General features: G+C 49.1%; 2 protein-coding genes across 2 annotated transcripts; one reads left to right on the top strand and one right to left on the bottom strand.

Annotated features, from left to right (window-relative positions):
* Positions 1–624: 624 nt before the first annotated feature.
* Positions 625–1,875, top strand: ACTL9 (actin like 9). Its single transcript, XM_068979305.1, has one exon. The coding sequence runs from the start codon at positions 625–627 to the stop codon at positions 1,873–1,875; it is 1,251 nt and encodes a 416-aa protein (XP_068835406.1).
* Positions 1,876–24,497: 22,622 nt separating this feature from the next.
* On the bottom strand, positions 24,498–25,355 carry NFILZ (NFIL3 like basic leucine zipper). Its single transcript, XM_068979465.1, has one exon. It carries the CDS (start codon positions 25,353–25,355, stop codon positions 24,498–24,500), a length of 858 nt encoding a protein of 285 aa, XP_068835566.1.
* Between the last annotated feature and the right edge of the window lie 2,549 nt (positions 25,356–27,904).

Raw genomic sequence — 27,904 nt, 5'->3', positions numbered from 1 at the left:
GCTAAGGCTCTACGTTCCCAATGCCCAGGGCCCAGGTTCAATCCCTGGTCAGGGAACTAGATCCCACATGCTGCAATGAAAGACCCCGCACAGCTAAATAAATAGATACGTACTTTAAAAGTACTTAAAGAAATCAAAGTCACCCTAATGCCAACTACTTTCTGATTAGTATTCTAAGGACCAATATTTTAATATTCTAAGGAGAACTGTGAGCAGCTCTTAGAGACCACACTATAAATAACTTCAAGACAAGGCATCAAGAGAAGGATTTCTGGGTCTTACTGAATCAGGGCGCTGGGTCAGAGGTTCCTCTTTGGACGCCTTCTAGCTTATTCCTTCTCCAAATTTGGCACTGCGGTGGGTGGGTGAGGGTAGGGAGAATTCAGAATAGATGAATACACTGGGGATTTTCTGCAGAAAGGGAGGGTCCACCCCTACCCCCACCCCCCACTTCTGAATTGTGAGCAACAGAATGATGTCACAGACCCCCGGCCCAGCCCCTTCTCCCTCTCTCTGCCTGTGCTTGCCCCAGGCCCAGCCTCTCCACTCCCACCCCCACCCCCACCCGCACCCCAGAGAAAAGTAGTCCGCTTTGCCAAGCAGCCCAGGCAACTACTCACAGCTATGGATCCAAATCAGAGCAACCTCTCGGAACCCCAAGCCTCCCCGGAGATCCCCAAGCCTCGCCTGAACCTCGGCTCAATCCTGGCAAACGGCACCCTCCCTCAGGAACCCCCCAGTATGGTGGGCGACAGACTGCCCCCAAAGACCGGGGCGGTGGTCATCGACATGGGCACAGGTACATGTAAGGTGGGCTTCGCCGGGCAGGCCCGGCCCACCTACACCGTGGCCACCATCGTCGGCTGCCAGCCCCAGAAACCAGCCACCTCAGGGCAGCCGGTGATGGAAACCTTCATCGGCGAAGCAGCCCGCAAACGCCCGGAGCTGACGCTGGTGCAACCCGTGCACAGCGGCATCGTGGTGGACTGGGATGCGGCCGAGCTCATCTGGCGCCACATGCTGGAGCATGACCTCCGCGTGGCCACCCGCGACCACCCGCTGCTGTTCTCTGACCCGCCCTTCAGCCCCTCCACCAACCGCGAGAAGCTGGTGGAGGTGGCTTTCGAGTCGCTGAGCTCCCCGGCCATGTACGTGGCTTCTCAATCAGTGCTGTCGGTCTACGCACACGGGCGGGTCAGCGGGTTGGTGGTGGACACGGGCCACGGAGTCACCTACACCGTGCCCGTCTTCCAAGGCTACAACCTGCCCCACGCCACAGAGCGCCTGGATCTGGCGGGCACCCACATGACCGCCTTCCTGGCGGAGATGCTGCTCGGCTCCGGGCTGCCCCTGGGGCAGCAGGACCTGGACACAGTGGAGAGCATCAAGCACAGATATTGCTACGTGGCCCCGGACTTCCTGAAGGAACAGGCCCGGCCAGAGCTGGAATGCCGCCAGACCCTGAAGCTGCCAGACGGACGGACGGTCACGCTGGGCAAAGAGCTGTTCCAGTGCCCCGAGTTGCTGTTCAGTCCTCCAGAGATCCCAGGGCTGTCCCCCGTGGGCGTCCCCACCATGGCCCAACAGAGCCTCTCCAAGGTGGCCGCGGAGCTGCGGACCGACTTGGCCCAGAACGTGCTCCTGTGCGGGGGCTCTTCGCTGTTCACCGGGTTCAAGGCGCGCTTCCAAACGGAACTGCTCCGCAATCTGCCATCAGAGGCACACGTGGTGGTGATGGCCCAGCCAAGCAGAAATTTCTCTGTGTGGATCGGGGGCTCCATCCTGGCCTCGCTGCGCACCTTCCAGTCCTGCTGGGTCCTGCGGGAGCAATACGAGGAACAGGGGCCCTACATCGTGTACCGCAAATGCTACTGACTGGGGGCGGGGGTGGCGGGGAGGCAGTCCTGAGCAGTAAAGTTTCTGCTACCCAAGCTGGTTCCGTCCTGCCTTCGCCCAGGTCCACTGCTGGACCCATCCCGAGGCACCTGGTTCCCACGCCACAGACTTACCTTCCCCGACTCCAGGTGGTCTGCCTCTCAAGATATCTCTGGTTTTGCCCTGCCTGCACTCACCTCCCATGAAAGTGAAAATTTTTAACCGTTCAGTCGTGTCCGATTCTTTGCAACCCTATGGACTGTATCCTTCCAGGCTCTTCTCTGTCCATGGGATTCTCCAGGCAAGAATAGTGGAGTGAATAACCATTCCCTTCTCCAGGGGATCTTCCTGACCCAGGGATCGAACCCGTGTCTCCCACATTGCAGGCTGAGATTCTGGTCTCAGCCATCAGGGAAGCCCCATGAGACACCCCAATTCTGACTTGCAGAACCCCCTCCCCCACAATCGGTCCACACTGCACACACAAATACCATCATGTCTTAACTCTGTGAAACCCAGCTTCCATGATCCTAGTCTCCTCCAACACTCAGGTTGGGGTCTACTTCCCAGGCCCATCCACAAAGACATATCTGGTTCTGGGCACCTCAAATCCACCCTCTCATTGGTCTCTCAGTTCTCATTATCCAAAATTTTCGGACACCCTGATGTCCTGAACATCCCCCCAAGTACTGAACCCCCACACCCATTACAAAGATCCCAATTCTGACCCTCAGGGTCTCTCCCTACAGTGACTCACTAAAGGATGCCATGTTCAAAGCTCATCCCCTAAGTTCCACCTCTGCCCACCCTGCATGATCTGTTTTCCCAAACTTCTTTCATCCAGATGCTCCCACAACCCCACCCCATCTGTACTCCCAAAGGACACCATGCTCTGACCACCACATCCCCCCCCACCCCAAGGATGGTGCCCTCTGCTCTCAGCCCTCCCCCTTGCTCTGCAACTCCCCCAGAAACCCTCCCACATGGTTTCTCAGTGTACTTCCGGATCCCATTCTTCAGCCCCTAGAATGATCCCAGGAAAGCTCCAGTCTCCAGGACCATCCTATGATGATCCCATTAACACCCTAGGCTGACCCTTGTGTTCTGATTCTCCAGCTGCCTCCCCAAAGACACTTTCCCAGGGCTGCCCTATGGTGAGCCCCAGAACACCCACCCTGGGGTTCTCAGACACCCCAGAACTCACCCCCAGGACCACCCCCCAAGGTCCCATCCGTTTAATTGAGACACCAATGGCCAGTGACATTCACAAGAGCTGCCCAAGACAATGTAACCCTGAGGCAGATGCTCGGGGGGGGGGGGCTCCCCCTGGACCCTGACTCCCTCCTGCCACCCCCATACAAGTCTGCAGGGGCCTATCATCCTGGGCTGTCCATTCCCATTCCTTCCATTCCACTAGTAATTCATTCCAAGTTAACTCCATCTCCCCAAACCTCTTTCAACCTATTCCTACTATGCCACTCCAGGGACTTTCTCGGGGACCTGCCTGAGGACATCCTAGGTGGTCTCTCATACCCCACCTGCTGGGGAGGGGCCAGACATTCTCCCCACAGGGTGCCTTCAGTCCCCTCCACTCCACCCTGCCACCCTCATCCTCAGACACCTGGGCCCCTGCTGGAGGCAAGACCCTTTGCCTTTATGCCATCCAGCCTGGTGAATATCAGGACCCCTGGACACATCCTCCCAGTGTATCAACAGAATTAAGCCTGAGCTGCCAGAGCTTTATCCATGTTTACTTTGGTTCCAAGGGATCCTTCATTCATTCCTTCCACCAATCATTACTTACTGAGCATCACTGCCTGTCTTTGTCTCTCCCTGGGTCTTTCTGTGAGTCTCTTTGTTTTGGATTTTTATTTGCAAACTGGATGTGGCCCTCTGACTCACCACCTAGCACTATTTCTTTTTTTTTTTTTTTTAACAGTTAAAAAAAATTTTTTTTAATTTATTTGGCTGCACCGGGTCTTAGTTGCAGCATGTGGGACCTAATTTCCTGACCAGGGATCGAACCTGTGGCCCGCCACTTTGGGACTACAGGCAAAGTCTTAGCCACGACCACCGGGGAACTCCCAAGAGGTTAGGAAGTGGTGAGGGGAACTGCTCATTCTTCCCACCAGGGGGCAGCCTCTCCAAACACAAAGGCTACTGGGGAGCACAGCACGGAATTTAGAACCACAATGACTGCAGCAAACCTGGCACCCTAGACCCACCCACACCACAATATCAGGGCACTGCCAGGCACACACACACACACACAGAAGGGATGTGGGACAGGCTGAGTCTCAGAAACCACAGAAACTGATGATGCAGAAATCCCCACGACCCTTGGGCTGCTGGGAAACCCAAAGGACTCTCATTTAGACCAGACTAAGCTCCTCCCAGCTCCAAACCTTCCCTGGGACAGAGATTTGCTCTACAACCCTCTGGAAATGTGCCTCTCCAGCTTGCATACTCCTGGGAATGGGGAGCTCACTACTTCAAATCTGTTAGAAATCACAGTTCCTCCCAGGAGTCTTAGGTAAACCTCTGCACTCTGCTTGCCACCTTCAATCCAGAGCACTGAGGGCTACAGAGACTCTGAGTTCCCCCCAACTCAGGCGCATGAACACCCGTAGAGTCTGCTCTCTCCCAAATCCAACATCATCAAATTTTCCCACTTCTGGTTTTAAGTCATTCACGCATCCTGTCCAGAAACATTCACTGGCCGCCCACTACATGTCTGGCATTCTACTCGAATCTAAGGAAACCACAGTGAACAAGAAATGCAGTCTCAGCCTACCAAACCCTCCTTGGAAGGTCTTACCAGAGAAAATGGATTGATCACTTTCCATCAACTTCCCACTGGCTGATATCTATTCCACACACTGACCCACAAGTCCTTCCCTTCTTTTTTTTTTTTAAGTAATTTGTGTAATTATGGGTCTTTGTTGCTCCACGTGGGCTTTCCCCAGGTGCAGCGAGCTGGGGCTACAGTCAAGTCGCAGTGCACGGGCTTCTCACCACAGTGACTTCTCTTGTTGTGGAGCACGGCTTTACAGCGTGGGCTCAGTAGTTGCAGAGCACGGGCTCTGTTGCTCCAAGGCATGTGGGATCTTCCCCAACCAGGGATCAAGCCCATGTCCCCTGCATTAGTAGGTGGATTCCTAACCACTGGACCACCAGGAAAGTTCCAGTCCTTTCCTTCTTGTGGCTTCAAAACCACCCACTTCCTTCCTTCACACCCCAGCCCAGTTCCCTTCATTGCTCACTTGAAAGATCAGGGGATTCTCCTCACTGGCACTTTGATCACCCCTCTCACCTTCCAGAAGAACTTGCAGAGGATTTTTGCAAAATGCAACTTAAAACACTCTGGTGGAAGACAAAAAACCAAGTTCTCATGACAGCTCTGAACCCTCTGCCAACGTCTCCCAACTTTTCCTTGGCTTTCCTTCCCACCACCTTCTCCTTCTGGGCTTCCCAGTTGGCACTAGTGGTAAAGAACCCACCTGCCAATGCAAGAGACATGGGTTCTATCCCTGGGTCAGGATGCTCCCCTGGAGGAGGAAACCCGCTCTAGTATTCTTGCCTGGAGAATTCCACGGACAGAGGAGCCTGGCGGGCTACAGTCCATGGGGTTGCAAAGAGTCAGACATGACTGAGCACATCTTCATCATTACTACACCAGTCACATTTTTGTCCCTCAAAGGCGGTACTGCCGTGGCCTGCACTGTGACACTGCCATCACCACCCCACCGGCAAATTCACATGTTGGAACCCTGACCCCAGCACCCCAGAATATGACTGCGTTTGGAGATGTGACCTTTAAAGATATAATTAAGATAAAGCCATTAGGGTGGGCCTTAGTCCAATATGGCTAGAGTCCTTATAAAAAGGGAGAAATTATTATACCACTTGGAGAAAACAGCCTGTGAGGACATAACAAGAAGACAGCCATCTATAAACAAAGGAGAAAGGCCTCAGAAGAAACCAGCCCTGCCAACGTCTCAGTCTTGAATGCCTAGCCTCCAGAATTGTGAGAAAATAAATGTCTGAGGTTTAGGCCACATAATCTGTTAAGTGTTTGTTATGCCAACCCCAGGAGACTAAGAGAAATTTGGTACCAAGGGTGGCTCAGAAGGTAGTTATAATATCGGCTACAACCATGTGACAAGTTACGCAAGAAATGACTATAATTGTCATGAGAATTTCTCCCCTGTTTTGTTATGAATAAGTCTGGATAGTACAAATTTACACATATAATTGCTTCCCAGGTGGCTCAGATGACAAAGAACCTGCAATACAGGAGCTGCGGAAGATGTGTTGACTTTATAACATAGTGTTTAAGTATCATACCTTCACATTGTAGTATTTTTTAATTGTTTATTTGGTTTTGGCTGCGCTGTGTCTTCGTCATTATGCGCAAACTGTCCTCTAGCGGTGTAGAGGCGCTACTCTCTAGTGGTGGTACACAGGCTGCTCGCTTCGGTGGCTTCTCTTGCTGTCGAGGGGCTCTAGGGCACGCGGGCTTCAGCAGTTGCAGTTCCCAGGCTCCAGAACACAGGCGCAGTAGTAGTGGTCCATGGGCTTAGTTTCCACACGTCACGTGGGATATTTCCAGACCAGGGATTGAACCTACGTCTCCTGTCTTGGCAGGCGAATTATTTACCACTGAGCCACCAGGGAAGCCCCTACATCATAGTATTTAAACTAGGATATCCAAGAGAAGGGTAAACATCACTCAAGGACTTTATCTCCTCTTCTGAGGCAAGGGTTAGCATGTTTTCAGTCATTTGCAGGACAGCTTTATCATATTAGGTGGAGGTATCATCTTGTTATTGTCTTTCTTTGCAGATTAAGTATGGTTTAAGGAGTCTGTGTGCGTGTCAGGTTGATAGTGGGTAGATCTGTGATGGCTTGTTTTATGTGTCAACTTGGTGAGGCCATGGGTGCCCAGAGGTTTTCAAAGACCAGTCTAGATGTTGCTGGGAAGGTATTGTTTTGTTTTGTTTTTTTAGATAAGATTATCATTTAAATCAGTAGACTTGGAATAAAACAGATTACCCCCCCCAACAATGTGGGTGAGTCTCATCTAATCAGTTGAAGGTCTAAGGATCAAAGGCTGACTGCCCCAAGAAAGGAGGAATTCTTCAGCAGACTGCCTGCGGATCAAGTTGCAGCTCTTCCAGGGCCCTTAGCCTGCTGGCCCATCACGCAGATTTTGGATTTGTCAGCCTCCACAACCACACGGGTCAATTCCTTAAAATGATATTCCCTCTCTATGCACACATCATATTGGTTCTGTTTTTCTGGAGAACCCTGACTTACATACCTCAGTATCTTTGCACCTGCTATCCCCTCTATCAGAATGCTCCTTTCCACCCCCTATCTTATCAAAGGAAGGTCCCCCTTATCAGTATAACACAAAGCTCTGATGCCATAAAAGGAATAACTAAAACTGCTATCTCATGTAAACACCAAAAAAAAAAAAAAATCTGGTAAAAATCACCCTGCACAATGTTAAGACAAATGACAATTCAAGAATAACAAACTCTTAAAAGGCAAATGACAAGCAATAAACAAAGGAACATAACACAAAGGGACAATGTCCTTAATATATAAAGAACTCTTAGAAACAATAAGACAAATATTATAACAGTCCATAAAGATGTTAACAAAGGAGATGAACTTTGAGCTCACAGAGGAAGAGAAACAAATGGTTCTTAGTCACAAGAGAAGATTCTCAACTTCATAAGGGAAGTGAACATTAAAACTACACCACAATACGATGTTTAACCCATCAGACTGGCAAAGATCAAAAGGTTTGATAACACCTCATGTTGGTGAGGCTCTGAGGAAACTGGCACTCTCTTATTCTGATGATGAAGAAGGAAACTGGTACAAACTCTATGCAGAACAAGTGGTAATATCTACCTAAATGACAAATGCACACACCTTCCAAGCCAGTTATCACATTTCTAGGAATTTCTCCTCCAGATACAATCACTTGTATGTGAAATGACGCAAATGCACCTGTCCATCATACACTGTAGCACTTTATTGTGGCAAAACATTGGAAACATCATGTGTTGCCAACATTATGTGAGCATCCATGAGAACATAAATTTCATTCAAACAGAGAGGAATACTGCTGCTGCTGCTAAGTTGCTTCAGTCGTGTCCGACTCTGTGCAACCCCATAGATGGCAGCCCACTAGGCTCCGCTGTCCCTGGGATTCTCCAGGCAAGAACACTGGAGTGGGTTACCATTTCCTTCTCCAATGCATGAAAGTGAAAAGTGAAAAAGTGAAGTCTCTCAGTCGTGTCCGACTCTTTGTGACTCCATGGACTGCAGCCCACCAGGCTCCTCTACCCATGGGATTTTCCAGGCATGACTCTAAAAAAGCAAGCTCTGTTCACTGACATGGAGGGTTCACCAAGATATACTCTAAGTGAAAAAAAAAAGAAGGCCACAGGATGGTTTGTGACCATTTATGCTAGAAAAATAAATAAAGGAGGGGCTTTCCTGATGGTCCAGTAGATAAGAATCCACCTGCCAATGCAAGGGTCACAGGTTCAATCCCAGGTCCAGGAAGATTCCCACATGCCTCAGAACAACTGAGCTAGCACTCTAGAGTCCATGAGCCTCAACTGCCAAGCCCATGTACCACAACTACTGAAACCCGAGCGCCGAGAGCCTGTGCTGTACAAGAGACGCCACTGCCACGAGAAGGCCGCGTACCCCAGTGAAGAGGAGCCCCCACTCGCCACAACTAGAGAAAGACCACGTGCAGAACAAAGACCCAGTGTAGCCATAAATCAATCAATCTTCTTTTAAAAAATGAATACATGGAAATGTAGATATTTGCTTGAAAATGCCTAGAATATCTCTGGAAATTCTCAGAAAAAAATCTGAGTAGTGGCTGCTACTAGATCAGAGGTTCTCAAACTTTATTTCATTATTACACGTTAAGGAGCAATCATTTTTAGACATGTTTTAGTTGCCTTGTATCAAATGTTAATGCCACAGAACCAGTACGTATCTACCATATCTAAACATATACAGTCTATGTATGTCTGTGCACATATCCCCAAACCACTTTTCCCTCCTTTGAGGATAATATCAAGCTGCTCAGGTGGCTCGGCAGTAAAGAGCCCGTCTGCCAATGCAGGAGACATAAGGGATGCATGTTCGATCCCTGGGTCAGGAAGATCCCCTGGAGGAGGGTATGGCAACCAACTATAGTACTCTTGCCTGGAGAATCCCATGAACGGAGGAGACTGGCAGGCTACAGCCCGTGAGTTCCAAAGAGTCAGACAGAGAAGTGACTTCATGTGCTAGAGAAGGAGCCACAGGAGACCTGGATTTGATCCCCAGATCTGGAAGATCCACGAGAGGAGGAAATGGCAACCCACTTCAATCTTCCTGCCAGGATAATCCCATGGACAGAGGAGCCTGGCAGGCTAAAGTTCATGGGGTTGCAAAGAGTCAGACACAACTTACTGACTGAACAAGTCTGAACAACTGGAAGATGGCATCTTAAAATTTGACACTTTATCATGGAATTTTTTGCATTAATGTTGATTTTTTTACGTGCATTGATGCCAGGAGCTGAGGGTAGAGAGGGATAGAGAGTGATGTCTGTGGGTATAGGGTTTCTTTCTGGGATGATGAAACAATTCTGGAGGCGGCAGGGGTGATGGCTATACAACCTCGTGAATATACTAACTGCCTCCGAACTATATGCTTCCAACGGGTGAATTGTACAGCACAGAAAACACTCTCAATTAAAATCATTACATTGGGACTTCCCTGACAAGACTCTGCTTCCCCTGCAGGGGGCATGGGTTCAATCCCTGGTCAAAGAACTAAGATCCCACCTGCCACATGGTGTGACCAAAAAAAAACCCCGAAACAAACAATAAAAAACATTGCACTGAAATATTATTTACTTGATAAGCCCTAGAGATTTAATGCACAGTCTAGAGCATACAGACAACAATACTGTAATCATCAAATTTGCTGAGACTGGAACTTTATTATTCTAACCACTAAAGAGAAATGATAATAATGAAACAGAAGTAATAATGATAGTGATATGTGTACGTGCTAAGTCATTTCAGTCGTGTCCAACTCTTTGGACCCCATGGATTGTAGCCCACCAGGCTCCTCTGTCCATGGGATTCTCCAGGCAAGAATATTGGAGTGGGTTGCCATGCCCTCCTCCAGGGGATCTTCCCTACCCAGGGATCGAACCCACATCTCTTAAGTCTTCTGCACTGGCAGACAGGTTCTTTACCACTAGTGCTACCTGGGAAGCCCCAGTAATAGTGACAGAGGTATAAATATTACTACAATGGCAATCATGTTACAATGCAGCAATATCTCCAATTAGCATATGGTACACCTTAAATTTACACAATGTTATATGTGAAGCATATTTCAAGGTTTATTCACTTTGATTACTGAGCTGGCAGGCAGAATGCCTCACTCGCCTCGCCCTAATCTCAGCTGTGTGGATGAAGACAGGGGAGGCAGTGAGGCACTGAGACAGTGTGCATGAAGCTGGCCCAAAGAGGGACTGGAAAATCAGGCTCCTGGAGACCCTGGGAACAGGGCGTGCTTCCCATGGAAACCAAGAAATCATCGACACTGCTGCCCCTACCCACAGTGGGACACCTGCAGCTGCTTCTTGGCCCCCGTCCAGCTCACTGCCCCAGGAGAAGAGGGACACAGCCAACACCCACCCCACCCAAGCACAGTGTAATTAAATTCTGGTTTTTGCAGGACTGTTCACACAATCACACATGTATTCTCACCCCTATTACCTGGGGTCTCTTGAAACTTTCCATGGACAGACATGGCTGCCAGATGGGGGTGGGGAGGTGGAGGGGGTACTAGGCCAGGTGACAGGGTTCAAGGTCAGGGGGACTTTCCATCCACCTCAGGACCTTTGCACAATCTGTTCCCTCCACCCAGAGCACTTTATTTTCTCCTGTCTTTCCCGAGTTAATGCTATGCCCCTGCTTCAGATCTCAGCTCTGGGAAGCCCTTTGTGAGCACCCAGGCAGGTCAGGTCCACCAAGCACCAGGCTTCAGCCTAACATGTATCAGGATTATACATTATGTCTGTCTGCACAGGTAACACAACTCACTTCAGCCTCCCCCAATGAACTGTGACTTCTGGGAGGTCTGGACACTGATTCATAGTAGGTCCTCAGCCAACACTTCTTCTGCCCAGATAATAAACATGGAAAGAAATAAGACACATGGTAGAAAATGCCCTGAAGAAAATTAAACAAGGTGATGTAGGACCTCCCTGGTCGGCCAGCAGGTAAGATTCCGCACTATCAATGCATGGGGCCCAGGTTCAGTTCCTGGTCAGGAAAGTAGATCCCCCATGCCACAACTAAGACTCGCCACAACCAACTAAATATATATAAATAAATAAGAAAAAAAGATGATTAAACAGGGTGGCGGGATGGGTGATAGGAGAGGAACCAAGAAGATGAGGGAAGAGCATTCCAGACTGAGGGACCCACAAGGACCAGCTTGATGGGTTTGGAGATCACAGTGGATTGGGTGAGAGGGAGCAAGGGAGGGGTGAGGGCAGGTCATGCAGGCCCTTATGAAGCACAACAATATTAAATTTGCCTGAGACTTCAATATTAACAATATTAAACTGCACTGATGGTACAGTGGTTGACAATATTCCTTCCAATGCAGGGGACATGGGTTCGATCCCTGGTCAAGGAACTAAGATCCCACATGCTGCAGGGCAACTAAGCCCACACACTGTGAGGGAACTAGAGAGAACCCTGGGCACCACAGCAAAGACTCAGCACAGTCAAAATTAAATTAAAAACATTTTTAAAAACAATATTCACACATTGTACATCAACAGTACCTCAATAAAAATAATCTTAAAAAAACATACTTGGCTGTATGTGGAATAGAACATATTCCAAAACATGTAAAACATTTTTTTAAAAATAAATTTTACCAAAGCTCTATGATCTTGGAAAATGCTGAAAATTAAGAATCCCCTTCCCAACCTCTCATGTTCCACCTTTCATGGTTACTCTAAGGAACCACCCTCCCATATGACTTAGAGGAGTCCCACAGATAACATGCTCTGATGGTTAATTTTATGTCTCAACTTGACAGGGCCACAGAGCCCAGATATTTGGTCAAACGTTATTGTGGGTGCATCTGGGAGGGTGTTTGTGCATGAACTAACATTTAAATCTGTAGACTGGGTAAAGCAGATTGCCCTTCCTGGTGAGGCTGGGCCTTGTCCAATCAGCTGAAGGCTGACTAGACCAGATAGCTGATGGTCTTCCTACTAAGACAGAATTCCACCTGCCTGAAAGACCGTCTGTTTTCTGGCCTTGGGACTTGACCTGAAACCTCACTTCCTCCTGCTGATCTCATTTTGAGCCTGTAGATCTTGAGATTTGCTCATCTCCATAATCACACAAGCCAACTCCTTATAATAAATAGGTGTTCCAGGCTAGAGACACATATCTAGAGCTATAGGCCGATCTCCAGACAGATATGATATCAAAGTGGACAGCTATCTAAATACATATGTAGTATGAAGTGAAAGTGACAGTGTTAGTCACTCAGTCGTGTTTGACTCTTTCCAACCCCATGAACTGTAGCCCACCAGACTCCTTTGTCCCTGGGGTCTTTCAGGCAAGAATTCTGAAGTGGGTAGCCATTCCCTTCTCCATGGAATCTTCTCGACCCAGGGATTGAACCTGGGTCTCCCACATTGCAGGCAGATTCTCTACCATGTGAACCCCCAGGGAAGCCCAATATATAGTATGCTGCTGCAAAGTCGCTTCAGTCGTGTCTGACTCTGTGCGACCCCATAGACAGCAGCCCACCAGGCTCCCCCGTCCCTGGGATTCTCCAGGCAAGAACACTGGAGTGGGTTGCCATTTCTTTCTCAATGCATGAAAGTGAAAAGCGAAAGTGAAGTCGTTCAGTTATTTCTGAGTCTTAGTGACCCCATAGACTGCAACCTACCAGGCTCCTGTGTCCATGGAATTTTCCAGGCAAGAGTACTGGAGTGGGGTGCCACTGCCTTCTCCAAATATATAGTATAGATATGTAATATGTAGATACACCAGGCTTCCCTGGTGGCTCCGTCAGGAGAGCATCTGCCTGCAATGCAGGAGATGTCAGAAATGCAGGAGTTTGATTCTTGGGTCAGGAAGATCCTCTGAAGAAGGAAATGGCAACCCAATCCAGTATTCTTGCCTGGGAATTCCCATTAACAGAGGAGCCTGGCTAGAATGTATAGGTATATATAGATATCTATATTAAGCTTTAGACAGATCTCTAGATGTCTCTCAGAGAAGGGATAAGTCACTGAAGTGACTTAGCAGCAGTAGCAGCAGCAGCAGCTAGATATCTCTAAGATCTATAGATATCTATATTATATAGATATTATCTATATTTATAGCTATATGAAAAGTGAAGTGAAAATGTTAGTTGCTCAGTCATGTCCAACTCTTTGTGGCCCCATGGACTGTAGCCTGCCAGGCTCCTCTGTTCATGTAATTCTCCAAGCAAGAATACTGGAGTGAGTTACCATTCCCTTCTCCAGGGGATCTTCCCAACCCAAGAATCAAAAATGGGTCTCCCATATTGCAGGCAGATTCTTCACCCTCTGAGCCACCAGAGAAGCTCTTATAGCTGTGTAGAGATAGACAGATAAATAGATAGAGAGAGATATATAGCAGATAAAGAGAGATGAACTGTAGATTTATAGAAAGATGATATACAGATAAATAGATAAATGATAATCCCCATTCTTTGCCTCCTAAGTGAGTAGCTGGACTGCATGTCTCCACTGACCAACTAAAACAAAATGCTTGCCAACCAAACTTTGATTAACTCCTCTCCTTCCTTCAGGTCCCTGAACTTAACCACCAGCAGATAGCCCACTGAGAACAGGCTGGCCCCAGCGCAAAGCATCCTCTCATCTGGTATTTCATCCGGCCACTCTCTCATCCCCTCCCTACAACTGGTCCTCTCTGCCGTTTATTGTCTTCATGAAAAGAGCACCCTCTGGCCTCACTCTTGGGAGGCTTGCAGACTCCACAGTCAGAGCCTTCTCCCGGGGAATCATCTTTCTCCACTCCCCTTGCCATAATCCTTTTGAATAAAGGCTCTTCTTACTAAGTCTGGTCTTCCCTGGTGGCTCAGATAGTAAAGAATCTGTCCACAATGCAGGAGACCCGGGTTCGATCCGTGGTTCAAAAAGATCCCCAGGAGAAGGAAATGGCAATCCCCAACAGTATTCTTGCCTGAAGAATCCCATGGACAGAGGAACACGGTGAGCTATGGTCCATGGGGTCGCAAAGAGTCGGACACAACTGAGCGACTAACACTAACTAACTTACTAAGTCCAGATTTGTTTTTTTTTACTGACAGCTGCAGGGAAGACCAGATTTTTTCTTCTAGGAGCAATAGGGCCCCATGGAAGGCTTGAGAGCAGGGGCGTGGCACCCTTGGGACAACCAAGTGGATTCAGGGAAACCATGAAAATGCTCAAGCTGTAAATCTGGCTGGAGAGTGGACAGATTTAAGCTACATTTTGGAGGACGAGTAGGCAGAACTACGAGAATTAGAGGCAAGTCTCTGGAGGTCTCCAAACCTCCAGCAAGTTAAATTTCAGGGGTTCCACTGTTTGTGGCAAGTACAGCCCAGGAAGGTGGCTTAGCATCAGAAGATAAGAGAAACCTTGAGGCAGGAGAGTACTGGGTAGGAGTGCCCACCAAGGTTGTTCATCAAGGAGGCTTAGAATCACAGAACATCAGAGCGCACAAGGAAAACTGGCTGCCCAGTGCGCCCTTGGCAGAGCCGGATTCGAACCCAGGTTCCCTGTCTCCCGGATCCGGCTGGCCCCACTGCTCTCCCTTATTTCCGGAGAATCTGAAATGTGACTGATTCCTAGGTTTCATCAGGGAGGCAGGAGAGAGACATTCTGGGCAGCAGACCACCAAGCTTCCGTGTGGAAGCTGGAGGTGTTGGGGAAGTGGGGCGGAGCTAGGGGCAGGAAGTGGATAATAATAGCCTCTAGCCCTTCCTACCTGCTAGACTGCTGCGCTTACCGCCCAATGCGAGTCACCGCCTCCACTTGTCTCTCTGAGGTTGGGACTAATTGATATTATCTCCGTTCTACAGAAGAGAAGACTAGGGCCCCCGGGAGGGGATGTCAAGATCCATGAAGCCGTCCAGAGCCGCCTCCTCTCGGCCTGGGACCCCGGGGCTAAGAGGGCGTGGCTCCCAGCCATTCCCCCTGCCCCTCCTTTAGAGGCCCCCACCTAGGCCCCAAGACAGGAAGACAGTGGCCAGGACAGCCCTGCTAGAGGGCGGGGGAGGGGCTGCACCAAACCGCGGACAGGGTTTCTCAGAATTTACAGTAGGACGGGGGGAGGGGACGCTGGGGCTGCCCCCCTGGGCCTGCGCAACCACGGGGAGAGTGGGTGCCGGAGAGAGGGGTGATGGGGGTGGGGAGGCCCAGCTCAGGCCTCATGAAAAGGGCCTCCTCTCTCCTCCATCCCTCCACCTCACCCTCACATGATGAGGAGACTTGTGGGGCCCCCTTTACACTAGGCGTTAGCCTGCGTGTGCATGTGTGGTTCATGTCTCCACGGAGGCCCCGGCACACAGGTGTACATGCATGTCATGTCACACATGCACACCCAGGCCAGAGTGTGTGAGTGCGGGTGTGTGTGTGTGTGTGTGTGTGTGTGTGTGTGTGTGTGTGTACGCCGCGCACGCGCATATACCTGCTCAGTGAGTCGACTCAGGTAGACTCAGGCGTTTCACCCCCCCCCCCCAGTCACCCAGGCACACCACAAAACCCAAGATAGATAGGCCCCCACGCTGAGCAGCTGGAGATCCTCCCCTATGAACAGAAACTCCAAAACAGCAGAAGCTAGAGCAGACTTGAGCCTTGCCGGGATGAGAGCCAGAGACCACAGATTTCTCATTCTGGAAGTCAAGGAGCTGTTCCTGGCGACACAAGTGCAGAAAGGCCCCTTGGAGGTCCGAAATGGAGTGATGTCAGCCTACTGATGGGCCTCTGTGCTGCAATCCGTCTTGGCTAAGAGATGCGCATGCACACAGGAGGACCCTGCGATACCCTCCATACGGGCTCAGGAAAAGCAAGACAGAGGCCAGAGGAAACCCGGAAGACATGCCCCGTAAAAGTGATTCAAACTACCAGGAGGGCGCGACTCTCTCTCCGAGCCCACCCGTGTGCCTATCCGCACGTGCTCCTTTTTCCTCCTAATAAGCACTTCACTTGTTTCACTACTTTCTGTCTCTGTGTGGAAATTCATTTCTGCACAGCTGACGGGCCAGGGGCCTGGTCACTGGCCCGTGGTCCCCGCTGGTCTGGTGGTTTGGATTCAGTGCTCTCACTGCTGCAGCCGGACTTTAGTCTCCAGCCGGAACCGAAACCCTGCTGGAGCCGCTGCAGGCGGAGGTCACCGGAGATCGCCCCCGCCCCCATCTCCTTGAGGGCAGCGTGTACAGGCGGGGACCAGACCCGGGGCCATATCCTTCCTTCCACATACCCCCCGCAGGTTGAACCCAGTTCTCTGGCCAATTTCTTTCTTTCCATCCCTCAACTGACCATCAGTCCTCCGTGCAGAGCAGACTCGACGGCATTTTTGTTTTTTAACTTGAGGTGGAATTCACAAAACAGAAAAATTAACATTTTAAAGTGAACGATTTTGAGGAATTTAATGCATTCACCACCACCTCTATCTCAGCCCAAAACATTTTCATCACCTCCAAAGGAAACCCTCTGCTCAAGAAGTCATCACTCCTGACTCCCCCCTCCCCATCCCCCAGCCTCTGACAACCAACCATCAACCACTGTGTGCCTCTGTGGATTGGTCTATTTTGAACATTTCATATAATGGAATCATACAACATGAGGCCTTCAGGGACTGGCTTCTTAACACTTACGCTTTCTAGATCTCAGATCAAATGTCACCTCCTCCAAGGGGCCTCCCTGACATCCCCCGTCCCCAGACACCTCGGCCCACAATCCTCAGCAGCATCTGACATAATCTTGACCTTCTGGTTCTCTCGGTGGTCCTTCTCCCCAAAGGCACAGGCTCTAAAGGACAAGGATGGGTTTCATCCTCTCTGGAAAGTTGTCAGTGACTGAATGAATGACCCGTGTGACTCTGTCCTTTCCTGTCTCTCTCTGCCCGGTAATGTAGCCTCAACTTCCTCTTCAATCCTAAGATTCAGTACAACAGTATTTAATCATGCACCTACTGCTTGAGAGGTCCTGTCCCAGATACTGGGCTCCCCCAGGGGAAACAACAGCACCTTCATCGTCCAGGTAGAGACAGTCTACCTGGTGTCAACTTAAAAACTATTCACAACCTAAAAATTGAGAGTTATGTTTTATTCAGCGGAAATTTTTAAGACTTTAAACCTGGAAGACAGCATCTCAAATGACCCTGAGAGAACTGCTCCTTCAAGGAGGCAGGGGAGGAGACAGGTTATTTAAGTTTTGCAATAAAAGATAAGTAGTCTGGACATCAAAAGATAATTGTTAATTAAAGAAAACCAGATATCCCAAGTTAAGGAATTTAGCACTTTTCTATGTATGGGAAGATGCAAGAGCCTGGGGTCACTGAAATTATTCCTTTCTTATGCAGCTCAGCTCTCCGGGGCCAGTATCCTTTGTTTTCACATCTTGAGCTCCCCTGGTGCTCACCGTAGGGAGTGGCTGCACTCACTGATGGCTGCTGAACATGTTAGTTGCTCAGTCATGTCCAGCTCTCTGCAACCCCATGGACTGTAGCCCACCACGCTCCTCTGTCCATGGAATTCTCCAGGCAAGAATACTGGAGTAGGTAGCTATTTGCTTCTCCAGGGGATCTTCCCAACCCGGAGGTGGCTGCTAGATTGTAGGTATTCTTCTCCTTCCTGAGTGCTCTTAGGGCTCACTGGCTCACCTTGGAGGACTGCAATTGCTGATAAAGTGTGACATCCTTGTTTACTGATATGGCATAAAATATTCAGTTTCTCACTGCTGACACAGGATTTAACTGCAATCAAAGTTGTTACTAGAAGGATCAACTGTTCCTATCCAACTTGCTTATTCATTCAACAGATATTTATGGAAAACTAACTGTGTGTAGGATTGACATAAATATTAATATCTGCTATTTTACAGTGGGTGTTGAGGGATAGTCTTTCCGAAGAGAGCAGTGTTTGGGACTTCCCTGGTGGTCTAGTGGGTGAGACGCTGCACTCCCAATGCAGGGGGTGGAGGTTCAGTCCCTAGTCGGGGAACTAGATCTCCCATGCCACAACTAAGAGTTTGCATGCTCCAACTAAAGATCCCACATGCTGCAACCAAGACCTGGACAAGCCTAAATAAATAGATAAATAAATAAAAAATTTTTTCAAAAAAGTAATGTTTGAACCGAGAGAGTCATTTAAAGACTGAAGGTAAATAAAGCATTATAGGGAGAAGGAATAGAAAGGACAGAGACCTGGGATTTCAAGGAGGAGAAAGTTGGCCATGATACCAGTGCAGTGATGAGGGGAGTGAAATGGCCCATTCACTGCTGGCTGTTTGAGCTTAGGCAGCATACATTTAACTGCCCCAAGCTTCAGTTTCTCTGTCTGTTCACGAGGATATAATAATGAAGCCTTTTGTAGAAGATGAAACAAAATCCAGTGCACAGGAACCAGCTCAGAACAGGCAGCCAAGAGATGAGCCCACTTGTCCTGGGTGACTGACTCCAGGGGGTCACAGCCGTTGTCGGGTAGGTGTAAACCTCTGCCTCCTCCAGCCTTTGGTCTTGCAGAGCCAGCCTCCCACTGTTGCCAGCTGGAGCCAATTATCTCCAGCTTATCTGAAGCCCCTCCAATTTACCTGAGCCGCCCCCCCCCCCCACCTCAGCTATTCCTGCTCACTACCGTGCTGACCTTTCCCCTCAGCCTCAGCAGGTCCTTCATCTTTCTGGGATTCCACCCCTCCCCCCACACCAACACACACACACCTGAAAGCCCACCCTCTCACACTTGCCCTAAATGGGTTTTTGTGGAAGGCAGTTTTACAAAGCAGAAAAGAAAACCACATGAATTTTTCTTCCATGAATCCTCCTCATGGAGCAGCTTTACCTGCTTCATCCCCTCACAGCTCAGAGAGGGCTGGAAACAGGGATAGATGAGCAATTTGGCGGGGGTGCTGAGGGGGACGGCCTGTGGCCACCCGTGGGAAGATGAGGCACAGCAAGGCTGTGGTCAGTCACCCCTTTCTCAAGATGATGAGCCAGCCAGCTCTCCTGTGCTTGTGTGGTGGCTTTATTTATTTTCAGTCAGTCTCATACACCACAGGATGGAGTGGGGTGGGAAAGAAGGACAGTTATAGCAGAAATACACTCAGAAACTCCCCGGCACCCCCATCTCACTCAGAGAGGAAACCAGACTCCTCACCTCGACCCACAGGCCCTGCGTGACCTGCCCCCCATCACCTCCCTGTCCCCACCTCCTCCCACGCTCCCCCTCCATCACAGCCTCAGCCGCATGAGCTTCCTCTATGCTTCACCAACTCAGCCAGCATGGGCCCATCTCCAGGCCTTGGCACAGACAGTTCTTTTCGCAGAAGGAGGGTGTCTTCCCCTAGTACATATATAGCTCGCTCAACTCTCGGCTCAAACGTCCTCTTCTCAGCAGGGCCTTTCCTGATCTCTCAATTTCAATTTTTATAACTCACCCAATGCTACCTCTCCCAATCCCCTTACCTCTTTGTTCTCCATGACGTTTATCACCACTGACTCTACGATACATTTTTTCTTGTTCATTTCTATGTCTCCCTCACTAGGCTGCTGGCACTACAGAGTCAAGATTGTTCATTGCTCTTTCCTCAGTGCCTGAAACATGGTATCTGATCAGTAAATATTTCCTAGATGAGTAAAGGAATTTTCTAAGTGAATGAATGAATGAACGGTTATGATGACTGAGCTGTTAAGTTTAGCCCCAAGCCCCCTGGTGGCCAAAGTAGAAAGGGAAACAAAATTAGTTACATTCTCTGTGAGGATGAAGGACTTCCCTGGTGGCTCAGACAGTAACGAATCTGCCTGAAAGGCAGGAGACCTAGGGTTGGATCCCTGGCTCAGCAAGATCTCCTGGAGAAGGGGATGGCAAGCCACTCCAGTATTCTTGCCTGGGAAATCCCATAGCTAGAGGAGCCTGGCAGGCTACAGTCCATGAGGATGCAAGAGTCGGACATGACTTAGGGACTAAACCACAACCCACCACAAAATGACACACACATACACAAAGAGATGGGTTAAGCAAAACCTGTAAACATTTATCGGAATGTTTAGGAGACTATCTTCATGACCTTGAGGCATGGAAGAATTCTTAAACAAGACAGAAATGTACAACTGTAATATAAAAGAAGGATACTTTTGGCAACATCTGATTTTAGAACTTGTCTTCAACAAAATCTGCCAGCAAAAAGATGAAAAGACGAGTCAGGCAAGAATGCTGTGATGTTCTTATGTGACAGAGGATGTATATCTGGAATATATAAAGAGCTCTGAGAAATCAACAAGAAAAATGTAAATATCCCAGCAGAACAGGCAAGTCATAGAAGAGGAAACCCAAGTGGCCAACAGATTTTGGCAAAGATGTTCAGCAGATGAATGCAGGTTAAATTCATTTTACACTCACCAGATTGCCAAAAACCAAACAGTTCATAAAAATCATCACGTGTCGGCACAACACGGACATCCTCTGCATGTAAAAGAGTGTGAATTGGTAATACCACTCAGTGGAACACTTTGACAGTGTCAAGGTTGAAGACAAACACCAGGCAGGTCTGCAATTTCTCTCCTGGGTATATACCAACAGTAAACTATGGCCGTTGGGCCAATTCTGGCTACACCTATTTAGGGAAATAAAGTTTTACTGGGACACAGCATTGTCCACGTATTTACATACTGTCTGTGGCTGCTTTCGTGCTACAGTGAAAAGATGGAGTAGATGCAACAGCAGCCATTCCACAGACTCAAATATAGTCACTCTGCGGCTGCTCTGCGAAGGAAGAGTTTGCCAACCTCTGCTTTGGGTCACTGCTTCTCAAACTTCAATGTGCATATGGATCTCCTGGGAATCTTGTTAAAACACAGCTTCTGACTCAGCAGTTCAGGGAGGAGCCTGGGACTCTGCATTTCTAACAAACTCCCAGTGATCCTAAATGATCCTAGCTCATGGATCATGACTTGAGTGTCAAAGATCCAGGGAGCACAGGGTTCCGCCGAGATGTGTCTGTGAACCCTTGCAGACAAAGCTGAGAAACGTGGCCTCAGCAACATTTTCAACTCATTTTATCTCTGCCCCCAGCAGTCACCAATCAGGTGGGCAGAAACTTTCATTCAACATCTATTGCACATTCAATATGAGCCAGGCACACCCGAAGCAGGAAGGGAATCTCATGCACTGATAGCCAAAGAAATCTCCCCAGCCTACAAGGATGGGTGGAAGAGGAAACATAACATGTGGTTGCACAATGTCCTAAAATCTGGTCCCCAATTCAATCATGTTGTTGCAGACATGACCCAAGGGGCCCGTGGATGCCCCAGAGTGGAACATGGCACTGCACAGTTCTTACAGCAGCAACTCCCAGGCAGCGACATGGAAGGCTGCAGCTGTCAGAGGGCAGAGGCCACACCTATGGCCCCAGAGCCCATCAAATGAGTAATCGACATGTATTGGGTGAACAGTTTAGACATTTGTGCAAGTTTCCACTTGCAAACATTTCAGTGTGGAATACTTCTTCCCTCATCCAGTTCCTGTTTGACACACAGTTCAGTTCAGTTCAGTTCAGTCCCTCAGTCGTGTCCGACTCTTTGCGACCCCATGAATCACAGCACGCCAGGCCTCCCTGTCCATCACCAACTCCCGGAGTTCACTCAGACTCATGTCCATCGAGTCCGTGATGCCATCCAGCCATCTCATCCTCTGTTGTCCCCTTCTCCTCCTGCCCCCAATCCCTCCCAGCATCAGAGTCTTTTCCAATGAGTCAACTCTTTGCATGAGGTGCCCAAAGTACTGGAGCTTCAGCTTTAGCATCATTCCTTCCAAAGAAATCCCAGGGCTGATCTCCTTCAAAATGGACTGGTTGGATCTCCTTGCAGTCCAAGGGACTCTCAAGAGTCTTCTCCAACACCACAGTTCAAACGCATCAATTCTTTGGCGCTCAGCCTTCTTCACAGTCCAACTCTCACATCCATACATGACCACAGGAAAAACCATAGCCTTGACTAGGTGGACCTTAGTCGGCAAAGTAATATCTCTGCTCTTGAATATACCATCTAGGTTGGTCATAACTTTTCTTCCAAGGAGTAAGCATCTTTTAATTTCATGGCTGCACAGTAGGAGATCAAAAAAATTTATTGAAAAATATATATGTATTTGATGAATGAAGAAACAATTCATATTCAGTCCCAAGAGCCATCATATATAAATGACATTGACAAAAAAATAGTAAAGAGCCAGGTCAGGGTGAAGGGAAACAATTTTGAAGAACGAGAGGACATTTCCCCTGAAGACAACACTACTCTGGGGTTGGGAGCGTGAGTGCTTTCTAGAAAGGAAAAGAAGAGAGAGGAGTTAACATCTGTTGAACACTTGTGTATGAAGTGCTACGCAGTCGTAAATGAGATTTAATCTTCTCAGACCATCTGAGGTAGGTGTGGTGGTCTCTACTTTGGAGAAGAGGAACCAGAGGCTCCACAGGCCACCTCCAAGTAGAGGGAGGGGTGGAGGAAGGGGTCTGAGTGGTCCCTGTGGTAAGAATAGGATCAGAGGTAGAAGTTTGCAAGCAGTGGGTTCTGGCTCTAGAGAAGGAATGGTAATGGGGCTTTGAAGGGAGTGAGTTCTCTGTCCCTAGAGGAATTCAGGCAGAGACTAGATAACCACTCATCACTAGATTCTCAGAGCCCCTCCTGATGTTGAAATTCTATGACCTGTTTTAGGCAGATCCTTCTCTGGGCTTTTAAAACTGGAGCTGGAAGGTTAAAAAGGACTTGAATGATCCAAGGGCCACCAACCCCCATTCCCCTGAGTACATGGGGTGTGAATGAGCTGGGCTCAGACACTTCAGACACACCAGGTGAGTGGACTCACCAAGAGGAAGCACCAAGCTACCCACATCTCCCAGAGGTGGTATGCTATGCCCCAACTTCCTTCTTCTGTCTGCTTGTTAGCATTTCTTAACATTTCTAGGGCCAAGCCTGCATTTAAGGCCTCTGTGCATGATCAGCCACAACTATGTGGCATCTTTGTGTTGAGAGCCAACTTCTCTGCACCCCCAGTCTACCCTTTTCCAACAGTGGGCTCTGGCTAAGAAGGGAACAGGCTAGAGCTGCCACCTCCAGGCAGCCCTCCTTCCTGCTTCCTCAGGATCTTCTTGGGAGATGTAAGTCTCCAAGCCCAGGATGTGTTCTGGGGCTGAGAGGTCTTCCAGAGTACAAGTAGTCAAAGAGAGAGAGAAGACTAACATGCACACCCTTAGATACTGAGGGTCTGTTCTGGAGGCTCAGGCTGTGACTCAGCGCACAGAGGAAGCCACCTGAACTGAGTAAGTCTGACCTCCACACCAGGTGGTAAGTACACACACCTGGCCCTGCAAGAAGTGAGGGGTCAGACATCCTAAAATTTTACCTCCCCCTTCAGTATGGCCCTCAGTATGTCTGTTCCTAGTCCCCACCATCCCCCTAGAATAGGAACCCCAAAGCCAGGAAGGTGTTCTCATGCTTGTTACTAAGCTGGGCACTATGAATTGTAAATAAGTGAGAGAATGGATGAATGATCAACTGAGCACATGAAGGAGTGATTAATGTACAAAAGAACTGATGAATGGATAGACATAAAGGTAGGTAGTTGAATGGATGAATGGATAGGTGTGCAGATTCAGAGTAAAGTGGTTGGGTGGATGGATCAATAGATCTAAGGATGGATAGATAGAAGGAAGGGAGGGAGAAAGGGAGAATGGGTGGGTGAGTTGATGCGAGTAGATGGCTGAGTGTTTAGATGAATGAATAGACAGATAGAAGGATGGAAGGACGGAAAGATGGATGGATAGACAGATGGACAAATGCATAGATGGGTGGATAGATGAATGGGTGGGTGGGTATATGGATAGGTTGATGCATGAATGAAAGGTAGGATGGATGGGTGGGTGGATGGATGATGGACAAATGCATAGATGGGTGGATGGACGAGTGGACAGATGGACACACGCAAGGATCAGTGAATGGATGAATGGATAGGAGGGCAGACAGGATAGATAGATGGATGGATGGATGAATGGATAAATGGAAAGAGGAAGAAAAAGTGACTACCAAAAACATATTTCAGGCAGAATAGGAACCACGGTATGACCCAAGATCCCACAGACTCTCCTCTTAAAAATCTGGTCTGGACACTAGAAAGTGGATTCTACCCCCAGCCTTGCCCAGTTTTTGGAGCTGGGTCAAAGCCAAGCCACTCATACTCCCAGACAAACCCATGATCAGTCCCCACTGCAGCCTTGCAGGCCTGGCCTTGCCCAGGGGAAGCTTTCAGATGGGGCTTCCGCCACCCTCCCAGCCGCAAGGTACTCTGCTGGAAGCTCGGGACTTGATTCGCAATTTGTGGGGCAGGGAGGCCTGAGCCAGATCTTCCCGGGGATGGTTCTCAGGGACCGGGCAAGCAACTCTGGGAGGCAACCCCATGGGATCCACACCGGGTGTCAGCAACATGTCGGAGGACCCTGAGGCCCGGCACGCAGTGGGTATGGGTGACCACAGCCCCCAGCAGGACCTGAGCTCTGGTCTGGGGCCCCCATGCCTATCCAGGAGGTGACAGCTGAAGAAGGCAGCAGGCAGGGCGGCCTGCAAGGCCATGTCCACTCTTTTTGAGGCAGGGTCCTGGAGGGCCCTGGGGGGAGTGGCCAGGCTAGTCCACCTGTGAGCCACTAGGCAGCGCCAGCATCCTGGAACCCCAGCGTCCAAGGAACACGGTCTCAAGAGGCAACCGTGGGAGCCAGGTAGAGTCAGGGTCTGATCAGCCCTGGGACTGGAGTCCCCAGGCCAGGGGGAATCCCATAGCAGAGTAGGCAGGGTCCGGGTCCCCCCCGTGGCGGGCAGGAGGCCAAAGCGATGCTTGAGCGCCCGCAGCTCAGCCCTGAGCAAAGCGTTCTCCTGGAGCAGGGCGGCCAGCCGGCCCTCCAGGGCCGCGTCATTGAGGCGGCGCTTCTCGCGGGATCTCTTGGCCGCCTCGTTGTTCTTCCTGCGCTTCTCCCAGTAAACCGTGTCCTTCTTCTCTTCCGGCATAAACTCCCGCTGCCGGCGCACGGCCGGACCTCGGACCCGCGCTCCCGGCAGAGTTTTGCGGTGACCCTGGGGTACATCCGGGAGGACCAAGAGACCCACATCCATGGTCGCCTGGGAGCCCTGGGGGAGGAAAGACGAATTCTTGGACTGGAAGCAGGAAACTGCCCCGAATGACTCCTCCCTCTAATTTATCCTGTATCTCCACCATCCCCAGGGGAGGGGCCCAGGAAAGAGTGGAAACTGGCTAGAGAGCTGGGTGGGGGCAGAAAGGAGCGTAGCAGAAAGAGTGGGGAGCTGATGGGATGGTTTGATGTCTGAGGGAGAAGTGAGTAAGGCTGCCAGAGAGAGGATGGATTTCTGGCTTAAAAGGAAGCCACTGGAGTCAGGGAGAGTAGGTTGGGTACCATATCCTCAGGAAGACCGAGGCTCTTTCCCGGGAGTTCTTACCACTAAGGAGGTCAGCACACAAGCCAAGGGCTCAGTTCAATCTGAGCTCCCGGGTAGGATTCTTGGAGACCCAGAGAGACACCGGAGGAAAGCCAAACCTAGAAAAAGAGAATATGTGTCGGTGGAGTTAAACTGAGCCAAGGTGGGGTCAGAAGATAAGCCGCTACTCACCTGAAAAGTGCCAAGGTTGTACACCAAGATCTCCATCTGCAGACAGAGATTTCCACCTGCCCATCCACCCTACTTATATATATTCATAAGGTCTTCTATTCGCCCACTCACTCAGTCATACACCCTTCACCGACCTACCTAGCCAACTCCCATTCCATCCATTCACCCTTTCATCTACCAACCACCATCTATTTATCCATCCATCCCGGTCCCATCACTTCATGGCAAATAGAAGGGGGGGACGTGGAAGCAGTGACGGGTTTTATTTTCTTGGGCTCCAAAATCACTGTGGATGGTGACTGCAGTTACAAAATTTAAAAATGCTTGCTCCTTGTAAGGAAAGCTATGACAAAACTTCACAGCGTGTTAAAAAGCAGAGAAATCACTTTGCCAGCAAACGTCTGTATAGTCAGAGCTATGGTTTTCCCAGTAGTCATGTACAGATGTGAGCGCTGGACCATAAAGAAGACTGAGTGCCAAAGAATGGATGCTTTCGAATTGTGGTGCTGGAGAAGATGAGAGTCCCTTGGACTGCAGGGAGATCAAACCAGTCAATCCTGAAGGAAATCAGTCCTGAATATTCTGAGCCTGGAGCTCCAATACTTTGGCCACCTGATGAGAAGAGCAAAGACCCTAATGCTAGGACAGATTGAAGGCAATAGAAGAAGGAGGTGGTAGAGGATGAGATGGTTAGATAGCATCACTGACTCCATGGACATGAATTCCATCTCCATGGATATGAATTTGAGCAAACTCCAGGACAAGGTGAAGGACACCCATCCATCCCCCATTTGACTGTACAGTCCTCTGTCTATTCCCTGCCCACTCGCTCATCCATCTGTCAGTTCATTCACTGTTAGCTTTATCTTTAAAATAATATTGTGCCTACAGGAAAAATAAAAATTAGACAAATTGGACCTCACGAAAATGTTTAAATTTTGCACAACAAAGGACACTATCCACAGAATAAAAAAGCAACCCACAGAATAGGAGAAAATATTTGCAAATCATAAAGCTGATATAATTTGCAGGTTACATGGGTATTTGTACCCAGAGTATATAGGAAACTCCTAAAACTCAACAACAACAAACATCAAACAACTCAATTCAAAAATGAACAAAGGACTTGAGTAGACATTTCTCAAAAAAAGCTATATAAATGGTCGAAAAGCACATGAAAAGACACTCAGTATCAATAATCATTAGGGAAATGAAAATCAAAACCGCAATGAGATACCACCTCACACCTCCTCAGATGACTACTATCAAAACAGCAGAAAGTAGCAAGGGTTGGCCAGGATGTGGAGAAACAGGAACTTTTATGAACTGCTTCTGGGAATGTAAAATGGTATAGCCATTGTGGAAAACAGTATGATGGTTCCTCAAAAAAAATTAAAAATAGAATTACCACATGATCCAGCAGTTCCACTTCTGGCTGCTGCTGCTGCTGCTAAGTCGCTTCAGTCGTGTCTGACTCTGTGCGACCCCAGAGACAGCAGCCCACCAGGCTCCCCCATCCCTGGGATTCTCCAGGCAAGAACACTGAAGTGGGTTGCCATTTCTTTCTCCAATGCATGAAAGTGAAAAGTGAAAGTGAAGTCGTTCAGTCATGTCTGACTCTTCACCACCCAATGGACTGCAGCCTACCAGGCTCCTCTGTCTATGGGATTTTCCAGGCAAGAATACTTGAGTGGGGCGCCATTCCCTTCTCCGCACTTCTGGCTATACCTGCTAAATCACTTCAGTCGTGTCTGACTCCTTGTGACCCCATGGACTGTAGCCCACCAGGCTCCTCAGTCCATGGGATTCTCCAGGCAAGAATACTGAAGTGGGTTACCATACCCTTCTCCAGAGGATCTTCCCAACCCCAGGTATTGAACCACCCTTGTCTCTTACATCTCCTACATTGGCAGGTGGGTTCTTTACCACTAGCACCACCTGGGAAGCCTACTGGATATATACCTAAAAGAATTGAAAGCAGGGTCTCAAAGAAACATTTGTACACCCATGTTCATAGCAGCATCATTCATAATAGC

This window comes from Capricornis sumatraensis, chromosome 9 (assembly GCF_032405125.1).
Source record: "Capricornis sumatraensis isolate serow.1 chromosome 9, serow.2, whole genome shotgun sequence".
Classification (NCBI taxonomy): Eukaryota; Metazoa; Chordata; class Mammalia; order Artiodactyla; family Bovidae; genus Capricornis; species Capricornis sumatraensis.
This window is presented reverse-complemented; position numbering and strand designations above follow the sequence as displayed.

Bases quoted from the DNA above. Each gene is read 5' to 3' on its own strand.
- ACTL9 (XM_068979305.1), top strand. From the start codon at position 625: ATGGATCCAAATCAGAGCAACCTCTCGGAACCCCAAGCCTCCCCGGAG.
- NFILZ (XM_068979465.1), bottom strand. From the start codon at position 25,355: ATGGATGTGGGTCTCTTGGTCCTCCCGGATGTACCCCAGGGTCACCGC.